Here is a 14321-nt window from a genome sequence, read left to right as displayed (position 1 = left end):
CGACGTCACCTTCCCGCCTGCCCGCCTGCCCGCTACATTGTAAGGGGCATGTACGCTGGTCACTGCATTGAAAGGGGGCATGTACGCTGGTCACTGTTTTGAAGGGGAGTGAAGAACACACACACAAAAAAAGGTAACTTGTTAATTTAACGTTTATTTCTATGAGGAGGAGTAATTCTGAGGGGTCAAACAAAGAAATAATAAAAAAGTGACAAAACAGTTATTTTTATAATGACGAATTTTGCGGCTCCCAGTTTTTTTTTCTTCGGAAACGGGTGGGTCCAAGTGGCTCTTTTTGTCTTAAAGGTTGCAGACCCCTGACCTAGGGTTTTGTTCTAAGCTTCAGACACTTTGGAGGAGCCTCCATAGACCCACTAGGCCTCGGAGGGGAACCAAATCCACCTTTTCTGGGCCAAATATCACATATGTAGCCTTAAGGGCTGTTGTTTTCAGAACACAAGAGCTGTTCTGTGAAAGATGGTGTACATCAAATTTTGAATGAACTTGAATGCACTTTCTCACCCTCCCCTGCTAATATGCCTGGTGTTGTTAGGGAAGTCTGTTCAGCCACAGCCTTTTCAGTGGGAGGAAAGCTGCCTTGCACCACATCAGACTATCCAGCTCAGTATTGCCTACACTGACTGGCAGCAGCATTCCAGGGTTTTAGGCATTGGACATACTGAGCTCTATCTGGAGATTCCGGGAATTGAACCAGGGACTTTCTGCATACAAAGCAGATGCTCTACCACTGAGCCATGGCCCTTCCTCATAATTTAGAACATTGTTTCCCCCCGATAAGTCAGTCTAGTCCCTTCACAGAGGTCATTCCACCATGAAGGTGCTATTAAGGTAGAGATTCCCTGCCCTTAGACATGATAGATATTTAGCAGATACTTCACAGGCACTTACCACTTAGCGGCTGAAGATTGATGTAGCCATTGGGTGTTGGCTGCAATGGTGGTCTCGTTCTCGAAGGGGTTCTGCTGGTGGCTCTCCTTGTGGTTTGAGGTGAGACTCCTGTCTTAGGGGATGTTTCTGGGACATTAACGGTAGTCTTGCTTGAAGCAGTTGACATCGTTTCCTTCATTTTTGTGGCAGCACTGAGAGGTGCTGGGGTTGTGGCATTGGGCATGGGCTTAGGTGGTGCTGAAGGCCTTTCAGAAGATGTAGCAGTCATGCCAGGCATAGCGGAAATTCCATTGCTAGTGCCAACTGTGGTTGCATTTGCACTATGAGTGTGGTTTGGGCTGATGGCAGGTGTGTAGGAAACAGTTGCACTGATGACAGTAGTCACATTGGTGACAGAGGTAAGGAGACCTGTATCGTTGATCGTGGTGGTGTCGGAGGCTGGTGTGGTGTTGATGGCGGCAGTCAGATTGGTCTCCATTGCAGTGATAGGGAGACTTGTATCATTGATCGTGGTGGTGTCAGACGCTGGTGTGGTGTTGATGGCAGCAGTCAGATTGGTCTCCATTGCAGTGGTAGGAAGACTTGTATCATTGATCGTGGTGGAGTTGGAGACTGGTGTGGTGTTGGTGGTGGCAGTCAGGTTGGTCTCCATTGCAGTGGTAGGGAGACTTGTATCGTTGATCGTGGTAGTGTTGGAGACTGGTGTGGTGTTGGTGGCGGCAGTCAGGTTGGTCTCCATTGCAGTGGTAGGGAGACTTGTATCATTGATCGTGGTGGAGTTGGAGATTGGTGTGGTGTTGGTGGAGGCAGTCAGGTTTGTGTCCACTGCAGTGGTAGGGAGACTTGTATCATTGATTGTGGTGGAGTTGGAGGCTGGTGTGGTGTTGGCAGTCACGTTGATGCCTGTTGCAGAGGTAGGGTCAGGTATTCCACTGACAGTATCATTTGAGGCAGTTGTGACATTGGAGGAGGTAGCCATTATTTTGGTGGAAACTGCAATGGTGGAGTCTATCGAGATGGTAGGAAAAGTTGTGCTATCAGTTCCAGTGTCGCTGAAATCTGCTGAACCTCTGCCAGGGGTAGTTGTGTTGACATCTCTTGCTGTGGGAGGGGCGGATGTTCCACTGATGGTATCATCTGAAGTAGCTGTGACACTGGATGAGATAGCTGGGACTTGGGTGGACAAAGCAACTCTGGGATCTATGGCGACCCTTGTGTGGGTGATGTTGGTGGAGACAAAAGAAGTTTCATTGGCCGCAGTGCTGGTTTCAAAGAGTGGTGTTGAAAGGGGTTGCATAGCAGCACTGCTGCTGGAGAACACTGCTGCATTGTCACCAGAAGTCACTGAGTCACTTGTGGCAAATGAGGTTGACCCCGTACTGGGAGCAGTAGGAGGATCAGCTGTTGGAGTGTCAATGGGTGTTGTAGACTCGGAGGCATCTGCTACTGTGATGCTGGTTGCTGTGGAGGACAGAGAGGTCATCCCTCCTCTCAGACCAATCTCAAGAGTGTCCAGCTCAGACTGAAAATGGCTCTTGATCCACAGAGCTACCGAAGGATCATTCTCAACTTCTTTCAAATCAGGCAAATTTACACCAAGCAACCCTTTCACATCCTGGACGCTCAGTTTCTGCAATACATTTGTGATACCTTTGCTCATTCGGGCAGGTCCCTGTGTTTTAATTATGATTTCCTCCAGAAAATGACCTTTCTAGTCTGCTCTTGCTTCTCTCCACTTTAAAAGCATTAGAAATGCAACCCTGGGTCTACACTACAAGCCAGCATCAGTTCCAATACTCTTCAATTATTGTAGCATCTCCTATTACAGTTTGATGTGGGTGATGTGAGAATGAGAATCCTCTGTTAGAGACCCTGCACCCCATATCATGGAATTATTCCTCACCCACCCCCTGCAGTGTCCCCTGAAAAGGATAAATAATGGTTCATTCTGCTTAATTGTCCATTTAAATGTGTTTGTGGGAGGGGGGGTTGGTTTGGTTTGTTCTTGTTTTTATTATGTATTTTGTGTTTTTATTTTGTGTTTTTATACTCTGTGAACCACCCTGAGTTCTTCAGATGAAGGACAGTACACAAATTTAATTAATTAATAAATAACACTGTAATGTTTTTACGCTTGTAAGAGTCTAGCACAGCCTTCATCAACCTGGTGCCTTCCAGGTGTCTTGAGCTACAACTCCCATCAGCCCCAGCCAGGACAGCCTTGTTTTGGACTACAACTCCCATCAGTCCCCAGCCAGCATGGCCATTTTAGACTACAATTCCCATCAGCTTGTGCTGGCTGGGGTTGATGGGGAGCTGTAGTTCTAAAACATCCAGAAGGCACCAGTATGGGGAAGGTTGGTCTGGCAGATAGTTCCACATTTTGGCTTAAACTTCCTAACTGATGGAATGGGTGGGAAATGTTGAGTTGGCAAAGTCTTGCCCAAGGCTGCCTTTAGAATCCACACAGTTCAGCCAACTGCAGCAACTCACCTGTAGCTCTTCTGGCTTCAGATTAACAAATGTGGCAATATCCATCGCAACCTGAGATCCAGCCAGCCTTTTCAGGTCCTCAGCAGGAGCTCCACCTTAAAAAGGGGAAAGGAAAAGGAAATGGGAAACAGAGCAGCTCATATATTTAACAAGGTGGGATGGAAACCCCAAAGCCACTTAAAAGAAGAAGCTGCCTTTAAAATAAAAATGGGGCAACGTCTGAGAAAAACTGGGAATGCACCCATTTCAGAGAAAGGTAGTCCAGATTCTAAGAAATGTAAGAAAGCACTCCCTTAATTATGGAGGGGAAGGTTCATCTGGAAGCAGCTTCGTTGCCCATGGTGGAATGGAGGAAAGTTGCGGGAAAATTAAGGTACCCACCTAGATATGGCTGAATTAGGGGATAATATGCACTGGTTCCATTTTGGCTTGCAAAGGCTGTGCGTGCTTTTTCATAGAGGATGTCTTTCTTGCCTTGGGAACAGGAAGAAATATCTAATTTCTCAGCATGCCTGCACAAAGCAAAATACAGGGGGTGAGATTGGACAAAACAACTGCTTAAAAGCTTCAATCGACTTGGAAGGCAACTTAGCTGCTGACACAAAATAATAGCTGGTTCAAGGGACATTGAAACCTTTGCCCATTTTCCTTGAGCAGCCCCTGTGTGCTTGCCTTGATGCTCAAACCACATGCCTGAGTAGAAGGACTGGCAACTTGGGTCTCACCTATGAAGGTCTGACCCTGGGGTCTGGCAAGGTGCCAGTTCCATTGGGAAGACCCACATTGTCAGCCCCTGGCCAGAACTTTGGATCGTTGAAACGCTGTCTCAGTCACACAGGAGTCTCTCTGCTGAGAAAATCTCACATGGCTGGGATGGCATGAAATGGCTCCATAGGGGTGCATTTTATAACATAGTTGGCAGTGAGCTCAACAAGGGAACTGATGGAGAAGAAATTTGGTTTGGCATTTTAATGACAGTTCTGTCAGTGGCTGCTACCCATGATGGAGGTATGTTCTGCCTTCACGGTTGGAGGCAGAAAAACCTTGCAAATGCCAATTGTTTGAAGTCATAGTTGTGGGGAATATGCTCGCCCAGGAAAAGAAATACCCTTGGCTCTGAGTCAGTACTTTCCATATTTGTTTCTAGCAGTAAAGCCCTCCACCCCACCCAAGGCAGCATCCTACCGAATTGCTTCTGGGTTTATTTGCTTCAGCTGATCTTCGTCCAAAAAGCAGAGGTATTTCCCCTCCAGCATGTCAAGTAATGGGCCCGTGAGGGCGCCCCCTTCTTCCATGTATCTTGACACCAGTCGCCTGAGCTGCAAGATGAAGAGTTCAGTTTCAGGACATGAACAGTGACACACTGGGTCACCTGTGGTGGCACATCTAGCTCTGACATCCAACAGTGCTGTAGGACTGCGGCAGGCAACGTAAAAAGCTTGTTCCAGCAGCTAGAGTAATTCCTTATGTATCTGCATCATCTAGGAACCAGTTTTGGCTGATGCCCATTGGGGCTGGTAGGATGCAAGGCAGGAGGCCATCAGTAGGTAGCGCCAGAGCCAATGACAGGCAGAGCTAACCAATTCTAGTTTTGTCCTTGGCTTCCTCTCTGCTGAGTTCTGCAAGTAGCAACTCTGAGGCTAAGGAGGGCAGAGGAGCCTGGCAGGCAGGCAGGGCCACCTACTCAAATGGTGGAAGGAAGGAAGGAAGGAAGGAAGGAAGGAAGGAAGGAAGGAAGGAAGGAAGGAAGGAAGGCAGTGATTGGCTGAGAGCAGACTGAGTTTGGTGGCATTGAAACTATTTTGCTATTCCTTTAAGGTCGTGATGTGAACTGACAAGGTGAAAGACCTAAGATAAGGTGGTAGCTTTTTCTGTAACTCCCATTGACTAGTATGAAAAGTAAAAAGAACTGGGCTTTCCTGCTTCATTCTTCCTTTCCTTCCCTGAATGTAAAAGCAGAGTTTAGTTTGTTATGAGCAAAGCTTATCAGTTAATAAGAGAAGTCTGTGTTTAAAAAGTAATGCTCCTTAGAATCATCATTTCTGTAAAGAAGACCTTAGTGTTGCAATAGCAAGAGCAATACCCCCCCCCCACTGGATACACTGCAGGGACACTAAGCAGAAGGTCCCAGGTTCAATCCCTGGCATCTCCAGCTAGGGCTGGGAATGCCCCCTGCCTGAAAGTCCAGAGACCTGCTGCCAGTCCGTGTAGGCAGTACAGAGATAGGTGGACAGACCTAGTGGCATGCAGATTTGGGAGCTATTCTGGGGAAGGTTGCCTTTTATTGTTACCGTAGTCATACAGTTTTACCTGTAATGAAAACTGATAAAAATGAATTCATTTTAAAAAGAATCTGGACCGACTGGACTTTAATGAGTTCACCCATCCCCCATTTATATATGTTACCTGAGCCATCTCCCAGGCCCCATTATTTCGGCTGAGCAAAGCGGCAAGTGTGTCACTGGAGGTGATATTCCACCTGCCAATCTCATCTGCGCTGTACAGGCGTGAAAGGAAGCCAAGAAGCTTCAGGTGGTCCTCTGGAATCCCATTGGGGTAGATCTAATAAAGAGGGTAGGAAGTTCATTAGTTGTGGAACGAGCAACCTTGTTTGCTAGAAAACCCATCACCCTTGGCCAACATCAGTAAGGCAAAGGCTGCAGACATTTCTGTGGCAGCCAATCAGCGACATGCACAGCCAGCTTCTTCTGCTTCCAATTTGCACAGCCAGCTGTTTCTGAGCTCCTCCTTGGATAGGAAAAAGGTACATTTGGATCAATTGTAGTGAGGGCACCACAACCAGAGCAACCTGGCTGCCCTAAAATTGCCACAGCATCATTGAGCAAAGACTGCAGTGCACAGATACATCAATGGCCCTTCAGTTACCTCGTCCAGCTTCCTTTTAATTACTGTCAAGTAGTCGTTCGGAAGCGGCTGCTCAAGCAGTGGGACCAAGTTGGCTTTCAAAACCTCATTGCTCAGGCAGGCATCAAACTGCTGGGCGCTGTCATAGTGGACGATGAAGAGCGGGTCTTCCAGTGAGCTGGTTGTGACTGGAGTGGACCGGCAAGCTGTTGGCAGAATTTCACAGGCAGGGAATGACCTTGCAAACTTGGCAATTATGGGAAACCATCACCCGTCTCTTTGGCTTCCCCCCCCCTCTCCATCAATAGTCAAGAAAGCCTGTGACTTTTAATACAAATTGTTACCATGCACCAAACATACAACTTTAAAACAATTGCCACATAAAACAAATGTCTTAACCTAGGGCTGTCATACAACATAGAGCTTCTCTTCCATAGTCAGACATTTTTCAACCTCAGAATGTGGAGACTGTGGGGTATTTAGGATATATGGTTTATTGACACATATAGACAGCCTGAGACTATGATGGAGGGGCTCACAGCATTAACACCCCAAGAGGGTCTTGCTTCTCCCATAGCCACAGCCTTGGATCCAACAGAAATTAGGCATGGTTCTGTCTCTCAGGGGACGCGGGCGGCACTGTGGGTTAAACCACAGAGCCTAGGGCTTGCCAATCAGAAGGTCAGCGGTTCGAATCCCCGCAACAGGGTGAGCTCCTGTTGCTCGGTCTCTGCTCCTGCCAACCTAGCAGTTCGAAAGCACGTCAAAGTGCAAGTAGATAAATAGGTACCGCTCTGGTGGGAAGGTAAACGGTGTTTCCATGCAATGCTCTGGTTCACCAGAAGCAGCTTAGTCATGCTGGCCACATGACCTGGAAGCTGTACGCCGGCCCCCTCGGTCAATAAAGCGAGATGAGCACCGAAACTCCAGAGTCGGCCACGACTGGACCTAATGGTTAGGGGTCCCTTTACCTTTACCTGTCTCTCAGCTGCCCAGTCTACTTCCTGCTTCTAACTTCTCCCTCACACACCTCAACTCTGGCTGTTGTCTTTCTAAATGACTTTGGCACTGAGCCATTTCCTTTGTTACCTTAGTGACTCATACCATTACCTCACCAGGAAGCTAGCCTGGCTATTCCAGGAACTGATTTCATGCTGGATCCAGGAATTAGAGAGGGGCTCAGGCATATAACCTACGTACCTCCAATCTCACAATGAGATAGAGATATATAGATATGGACAATAAACTAGCTTCTTCTTTTCTCTCTCTCTCTCTCTCTTACTTTCTGGTGCTCGTCTAGTCCGAGGAGGGGAAGCAGATTTCGATCCAAGTGACTTTAAGAACAAGATTGTTTTCGCTTTCTGTGAAGCACTTTGGCTGTCAAACAGATCTGCCACCTTCCTGAAGAAGATCAGTCTCTCTTCCTGTGTAAAAAAAAAAGGGGGAGATCCACCTGAATCTGTACATCAATGGCAAATCTTAAGGAATTACGGGGGGGGGGGTACAACAACAACATGTGAAGCCTGGGACTCTTCTGCTCCCCCTACCTTGTTAATGGCGTCCCACGTGGTACGGTTTATGTACAAAGCAAGGGGCCCGAGATCTTCCAGGGTTCCATCATCCCAAGATGCAGGTGCCCTGTGTCACATGGAGACATACAATCCTCAGTTGCTTTATGGAATCCTTGGACCAACCTGCCACCCTCTAGTTTTTTTCGGACTACAACTCCCAGAAGGCAACAGTCAGCACAGCACAATCAGAGATAGCCTTCACCAACCTAGATGGACCCACCTCTTTTGCTGAACTGATATGCTAGAGTGAAAAACAACTCCCAGATAAGGTGCAGGGAGGGCTCTTTGGGTATAGTCAAAATAATAAAGAAGAAAATATGGGTTGAGTCAATGCTTTCAAGGACTATGGTTGGCTGAAGAGTTGGCTGAAGTGTTTGGGTGGCAGATGATGGTTGGCTGGAAGATGATACAGCCAAGATGGTACATTTTTCCTATATAGGGCATGTGCAAATGGAATGCTCCGACAGGCTCTTTTGGACTCTGTCCTGTGATACATTACTGAATAAAGCCTGACTAACTAGGTATTTCATGTGAGCCTCCATACTGAACCCCCAAAGATAATTTCTCCCACATCACATGCAAAACAAACATAAACCAGAAAGGTTTGTCTGTCCCTGTTGCTCACCCTTGCGAAGTCTTCCCACTGCTCAGAAGCACATTTAAGGCAATCCTCTGGGCAGCTGTGAGATCAGGACACAGTTTCAGGTTCTCCAGGACCGTTGGGTCAGAGTCCAAAATGGTGGCTGCATCCATGTCACACACGAGGGCTCCAAGCTTCCGCAGCTGCTCTTTGCTGAGTGAGGTATTCGCCACTCTCTGGTGAAATATTTAATATTAGGACCAAAGAAGGAACATGCCCATTTTGCTCTTACAGTTGCTAGTGTTCATTCCAGCAATGGCAGAACCAGGGGCAGCCACCCATGAGGCCAGGATCCACAGGGGCAGCAGATCCCAATGTAGATCTTTATTTCCCCCGCTTCTTCCTGATATAGATCTTCCCTCGCCCATTCTTCCCTGGCAGGGAGGGGGATGCCATGCTGGGGTCTCCGTCAGGTGCCAAAATGTCTTGGGTCAGCATCCCTTCTTATTTGGTTATGGGGAGGTTAGATGACATTGCATTAAATAAAGTGTTATCCTGTGTGTTTCTCAACCACCTTCTCCATCACTTTCATTGTGGCCGCCTGAATTTGCCAGCATGTGTTTGACTCCCACTTGAAAATAGGGACAGCCTGAAAGTGGTCCCCCTCCCCCACCGCCCCCCACATGGCCTTTGCATAAGGAAAGAGCATCACTCACAAAGCAACTCAATGCATTCTCCAAGAGTTTGTTCCTTTGGGTTGATCCGTTGGCCAGCAGAGTTAGATTCCCTTGGGAAGCCAGGGTGTAAAACGCTTCACAGTTCTGATGATTTATTTTGTTGAGACTGGAAGATACGTGAATCTTCATTATTTGAGAGGCAGGGCAGGAGTGCAGGAAAGGTTTGGTACTACAGACGCTTCCACTCCTCCATATCCAGCTTTTAACTACAGTCATACCTTGGTTGTCGAAAGCCTTGGTACTTGTCTGTTTTGGCTCCCAAACACCACAAACCCGAAATGAGTGTTCCAGTTGGCAATCGTTCTTTGGAACCCGAATGTCTGGCATAGCTTCCGTGGCTTCCAATTGGCTGCAGGAGCTTCCTGCAGCTAATCGGAAGCCACGCCTTGGTTTCAAAATATTTTGGAAGTCAAACAGACTTCTGGAATGGATTCTGTTCAACTTCCAATGTAAGTTCTAAAATGATAGCCTAAATGTTATTTTTCATCTTTGTGTTCTTTGGGGCAGGGAAGGAGAGTCCTATAATGTTAAAATTGGCATACAGGAGGAGTAATAACATAAGAAGAGCTTGCTGGATCCGGCCAATGGCCTATCTAGTCCTGTCTCACAGTGGCCAACTAGATGCCCAAGTGGGAAACCCGCAAATAGGATTCAAGCACAAGGGATACTCTTCCCTCCCTCCTGTGGTTTCTAGCAACTGGTGTTGAGTGATAGGTCTGGAGAATGAGCACAACCACCTAATACATTTAAAGCACATGTGCTGCTCTAAAGAATTCCAGGAAGTGTTGTTTGTCAAGGCTGCTGGGAATCGTAGCTTTGTGAGAGGTGAACTGAAGTTCTTTGGAGAAAGCCATATGCTTTCGATGTGCTTTCAACATTTGGTGAGAGAGCTAAACAAAGCAAAAGAAAGTTCCTGACCCTTGACTTAATTCCTCAGAGAAGACAATTCCTCAGAGCTACTCACGGAAAGAAAAGCAGCACATCGGGTGGGTAACTGGTGAAATTTGCTGCCTGGTTGTTTCTGGAGAGAAGTTTTGCCATGCAGGAGAGCTGATGGGAAGAGAGCCAGAATTACTCCCCTTACATCCTTCATGAAATAAAAGCTGGATCTCACCCCCTATCCATTCCCTGATCGGTGCAACATCAAGCTTGAAAAAACAAACTGGGTGTCTGGGTGTGCACTTTCTCTCTTTCTGAATCTCGCAGGGAGGGCTGATCTGAGGGAGAGAAGTCACCCAGTGGGGGGTGCCACCTGTTCTACTACACTCTCTCAAAAATTCAAATGTACCCACAGGCCTATAAGGCTGGTAAGTATAAGGCGGCACCATTTTCTATAGCCTTCTTTTCACCCCGTGCAGCACTGCTTCCATTCTACTGCAGTTCGTATTCCGCCCAAAACTATGTTTTTCATCTTGCTGTCACCTGTGATGAAATTATGTAACTTAGGTAATTCATTGTGTTGTCGTTATGATATCCTGCCCCATTCATTTCAATGCAAAGGAAACACAATGCAAATGCGGAGGACGTAAGTGTGTGTTGTTTGCAAAATAGAAGCAACAACAACAGTGAACGCCAATCGTATTTGCTGGATTGATTTTGGTTCTGGGCATAGGATGCATAAACAAACATCAGTAATTTCCACTCCTATTTCTGTCTTGGGAGGAATTCTCTGACCTCACTACTGGTGACCCCTGTCTTACAAGAGAGCTCTCCTGGCCTCCTTTGCACAGGACCCCAAATTCAGAAGCAGCCAAGAAAGCACCCTAGCATACTAATACAGTTTGGCACTCCTTTGGCCCCTGTCTCATACCAGCACCATCCTGCCTGAATCCTATGATTGAGGGGAAGTGAGGGCAAGAGTCCTCAATCCAGCCCCATTTGCATCCCATCTGCATCTCTCACCTGTTCCTCACTCAGGTTGGCATTTTTAATCTTCACTTCTTGGACCAAAGAGGGCAGCTGTGCGGGTGTCAGTTTGGTGGCAACATTGCACTGGAAGCCTTGCAGGATGAATGCAGAAAGCCTAGAAGCCACAGAGGTGAATTAGTCTTTCGCTGCCAATTTGCTACCAAGCCAAGTTCAAGATGTTACTGTTAGCATATAAAACCCTTATCAATTTGGGATCAGTTAACCTATGAGGTCGCCATACCCCATATCTGTCCACTCAACCGCTTTGATCAGTGGAATTGGCACTTCTACAGGTGCCACATAACACCCATTCCACATTTGGAAGAACGCCATCTTTTAGTGTGGCAGATTCTACACTTCGGAACTCCCTGCCTATTGATATCAGGCAGGCGTCTCTGCTGTACTCTTTTTGGCACCTGCTAAAAATATTCTTGTTTAGACATGCCCAGGTGCTTAGAAAGCCAATGAAAGTTTTAATCTGTTTTTAATCTATTCTTATTTTAACATTTTGAACGTCTTAAAATTCTGGTATTAATTTTTCTTATTGATAATTTTATCATTTTACCTTTTTTGGCAAACCACTTTGAGGTTTTGTACTTTTTTCACCATCAACCGCTGTATAAATTTTAAAACTCAACCATATTTCACTAGGTGCCTTTATTATATATATATATATATTAGGCGCCAGGAAAAAACAATTCTCTATAACCAGGCCTTGGGCTGATTAAACAATCTATGGCTTTTTAAATGTGTTTGTGGGAAGAGGAGGGTAATTGGTTTGCTTTTTGCTTTTTCGTAATGTATTTTGTGTTCTCATTTTTACGTTGTGAACCTCCCTGTGATCTTCAGATGAAGGGTCGTATACAAATCAAATAAATAATGATGCTGAAAATGAAAATTTCTAGTATGGAGAATTAAATCAAATTCGATTAAGCCAGGGAGAGGGCTTCAAATCCATGGAGCCAATGGAAAGGTTGTCAAATGCTGGACAATTGTTTTTTAAGATAATTCTGGCTAGGGGTCTCTCCACTCCTGCACCACTGTGGGCCCACAACTCACTCTGTGTAATTGTCCGTGCTGGACAGCACATCTCCAAACAGAACAGATGCCTAGAACAAAGAGAGGGGTCAATTCAGTAGCAAGGAAGAAGCAAGATGGCAGAGCAGGCCTGTCAGGCTCAAATTGCCATGCACCACCTCCAAGGCAAACAGGGTTCAAGAGAAAAACCAGAGTCATTACCTGCTGTGGGGACCATTGTTTCTCATTGATTTTGTGGAGATCTGGGATCTTGCCTTGAATCACCAGTAGCGAATTTGGGACGTGGTCCACTAAATCATCTGGGACATTATTCAGAATGTCACTGAGGGAGGACGAGTTTGAGAGGATCTACAAGGTTGAGGGAAAGGTCATAGAACCAAATCAGAGTTCCCCAATATGGCTTATCTTATGCGGCTTTGCCCCATTCTAGTGCCCTTCAAATGATTTGGACTACAAGTCCCATAAGTCTCAGCAAGCACAGGGGCTGATGGAAGATAAAGTCAAAATGGATTTGCTAATGATAGCTGTAGTCCAAAATGGTCATGGGGATGGGGGCTAAGGGGAATTGTAGTCCAAAACATATGGCGAGCAAGAGGTTGGGGAAGGATTATCTAATACAGGGGTTGTCAACCTCATCCCTACCGCACACTAGTGGGTGTTTCAGGATTCAGGGTGGGCAGTAGGGGGTTCTATGGCACAAGCTGAACCCTCCTTCCATCTAGCACTGGTGGGCAGTAAGGAAATTTTACCATGAAGGAAGATGCATTAGTGGGTGGTAGGTATAAAAAGGTTGACTACCCCATATCTAATGATATGAGCATTATCGCTCTGCCCCAAATAACTGAATAGCTTCCTACTGCAGCCTGCTATTTTATCTACCGGTAGGCTTATGCAAAACAAGGAATTTGGTCAAAGGTATGGGCTTCTGAAGCCTGAGAATCCCAGCTGTCATTTAAAGCAGAGCACAAGTTTCTAGTCCTTGTGACTTTGAAGAAATGTTTGGGTCTTGCCGGATGAAATCTCATTGAGGGAAAGAGTGGGCTTCCAGTTATTGGGCCTACTAGATTGCAAGGCTCTACAAAAAAACCTTTCTATGCCCCACAGCTAGCAGAAACGTTAAAAACAGTACAAATCTTTAGATTTCCCTGATCTGCAAAGTATATTCAGATGGATAAATTTTATTTCTTTTCTGGCTTTTGTAAAACTGAAAGTAACCAACCCCTAAGCTAAGACACTTCCAAAAAAACCCAACACATTTACAAAGGTTGTTCCTGTGCCCTTTAGCCCATTTACCTTGCTAACAAAGGCTTTCCTTAAGTGTTCGGAGCCTTGCCTGAGAGCACTCAAGAAGGCGGCATTCTTTGCCAGCTGAATTGCCAAATCTGCTGAGATTGAGTCAAAGCTGCTGCTGGGCAACCCTTGTGCCAGGGTGCCAAGTCTCTCAAACTTCTCAGCGGTATCCAGCTACAGTAAGAAGGAAAGAGGAGGAAGGTCAGAGCTTCAGAGAGGATCGCACTGTCCTGCAATATCAGTTCCCAGATTTCAGGGGTGACTGTGCAAGATGATGCCCTTCTTAACACCAACAACTTTGGTCATTCTCTTGCCACACCCCTCTGAGCCCAAACTGAACCACTGCCCACAGCTGCTGTGCCTTCACTTTGGGGTAAGGCAGTAGCTCAGCAGTAGGGCACCTGAGCTGCATGCAGAATGCCCTGGGTTCAAACCCTGACATCTACAAGTAGGGCTAGGAATGTCCCTTGTCCATGAGAACAGGATTCAATGGGTCTTTGGCTGTCCAGAACTGGAAAGAGGCAGGTGGACTAGATTCCCCCTTGGACTGGCCTAGTATGGTGATATTTGCAGCTCTTTCCAAAAGTCAACCACCAGAGATGGGTGTCAGATTGCTTACCATGAAGTCGCTGCGTAGGATCTTGTTCACCAGCCCTTGGGACTGTCCCCTGTTCCAGCCATTGACCTGCCCAAGCGATTCCAAGACCTGGGGGTCCACCAGATCTTGCAGCATCAGATTTGAAATCTGACCAGTGGTCAGCCCCATGGCCTGCTGCCCCAAGGCCACCAGAGTCTGCCTGTCAAATGTCTTGACTTGTGCAACAAGACTCGTAGCAAGCTGGGAAAGGGAGACAGATATAATTAAGGATTGGGAACTTCTTGAATGCCAAATGCATTCAGGGAAAAGTCCATGCAAATGCAGCCACTGTT

At 46.6% G+C, this 14321-nt stretch overlaps 1 protein-coding gene across 1 annotated transcript in view; it reads right to left on the bottom strand.

Moving 5' to 3' along the window:
* Positions 1-14321, bottom strand: part of LOC307202605 (uncharacterized protein) — a 31771-nt gene that overhangs the window by 2566 nt on the left and 14884 nt on the right. The window contains exons 14-29 of the mRNA XM_079952719.1: positions 14011-14229; positions 13395-13565; positions 12303-12449; positions 12123-12172; positions 11058-11178; positions 10120-10205; positions 9135-9261; positions 8464-8654; positions 7815-7905; positions 7550-7691; positions 6289-6473; positions 5809-5964; positions 4588-4721; positions 3784-3914; positions 3403-3497; positions 910-2539 (exon numbers count right to left, since the gene is read on the bottom strand). Of these exons, the coding sequence (XP_079808845.1) occupies positions 910-2539; positions 3403-3497; positions 3784-3914; positions 4588-4721; positions 5809-5964; positions 6289-6473; positions 7550-7691; positions 7815-7905; positions 8464-8654; positions 9135-9261; positions 10120-10205; positions 11058-11178; positions 12123-12172; positions 12303-12449; positions 13395-13565; positions 14011-14229 (3676 nt within the window). The remainder of the gene's footprint in view (positions 1-909; positions 2540-3402; positions 3498-3783; positions 3915-4587; positions 4722-5808; positions 5965-6288; positions 6474-7549; positions 7692-7814; positions 7906-8463; positions 8655-9134; positions 9262-10119; positions 10206-11057; positions 11179-12122; positions 12173-12302; positions 12450-13394; positions 13566-14010; positions 14230-14321) is intronic.

This window comes from Podarcis cretensis, assembly GCF_951804945.1.
Source record: "Podarcis cretensis genome assembly, chromosome: 14".
Lineage (NCBI taxonomy): Eukaryota > Metazoa > Chordata > Lepidosauria > Squamata > Lacertidae > Podarcis > Podarcis cretensis.
Note: the sequence above shows the minus strand (reverse complement) of the source record. Positions and strands in the feature narration are given on the sequence as shown.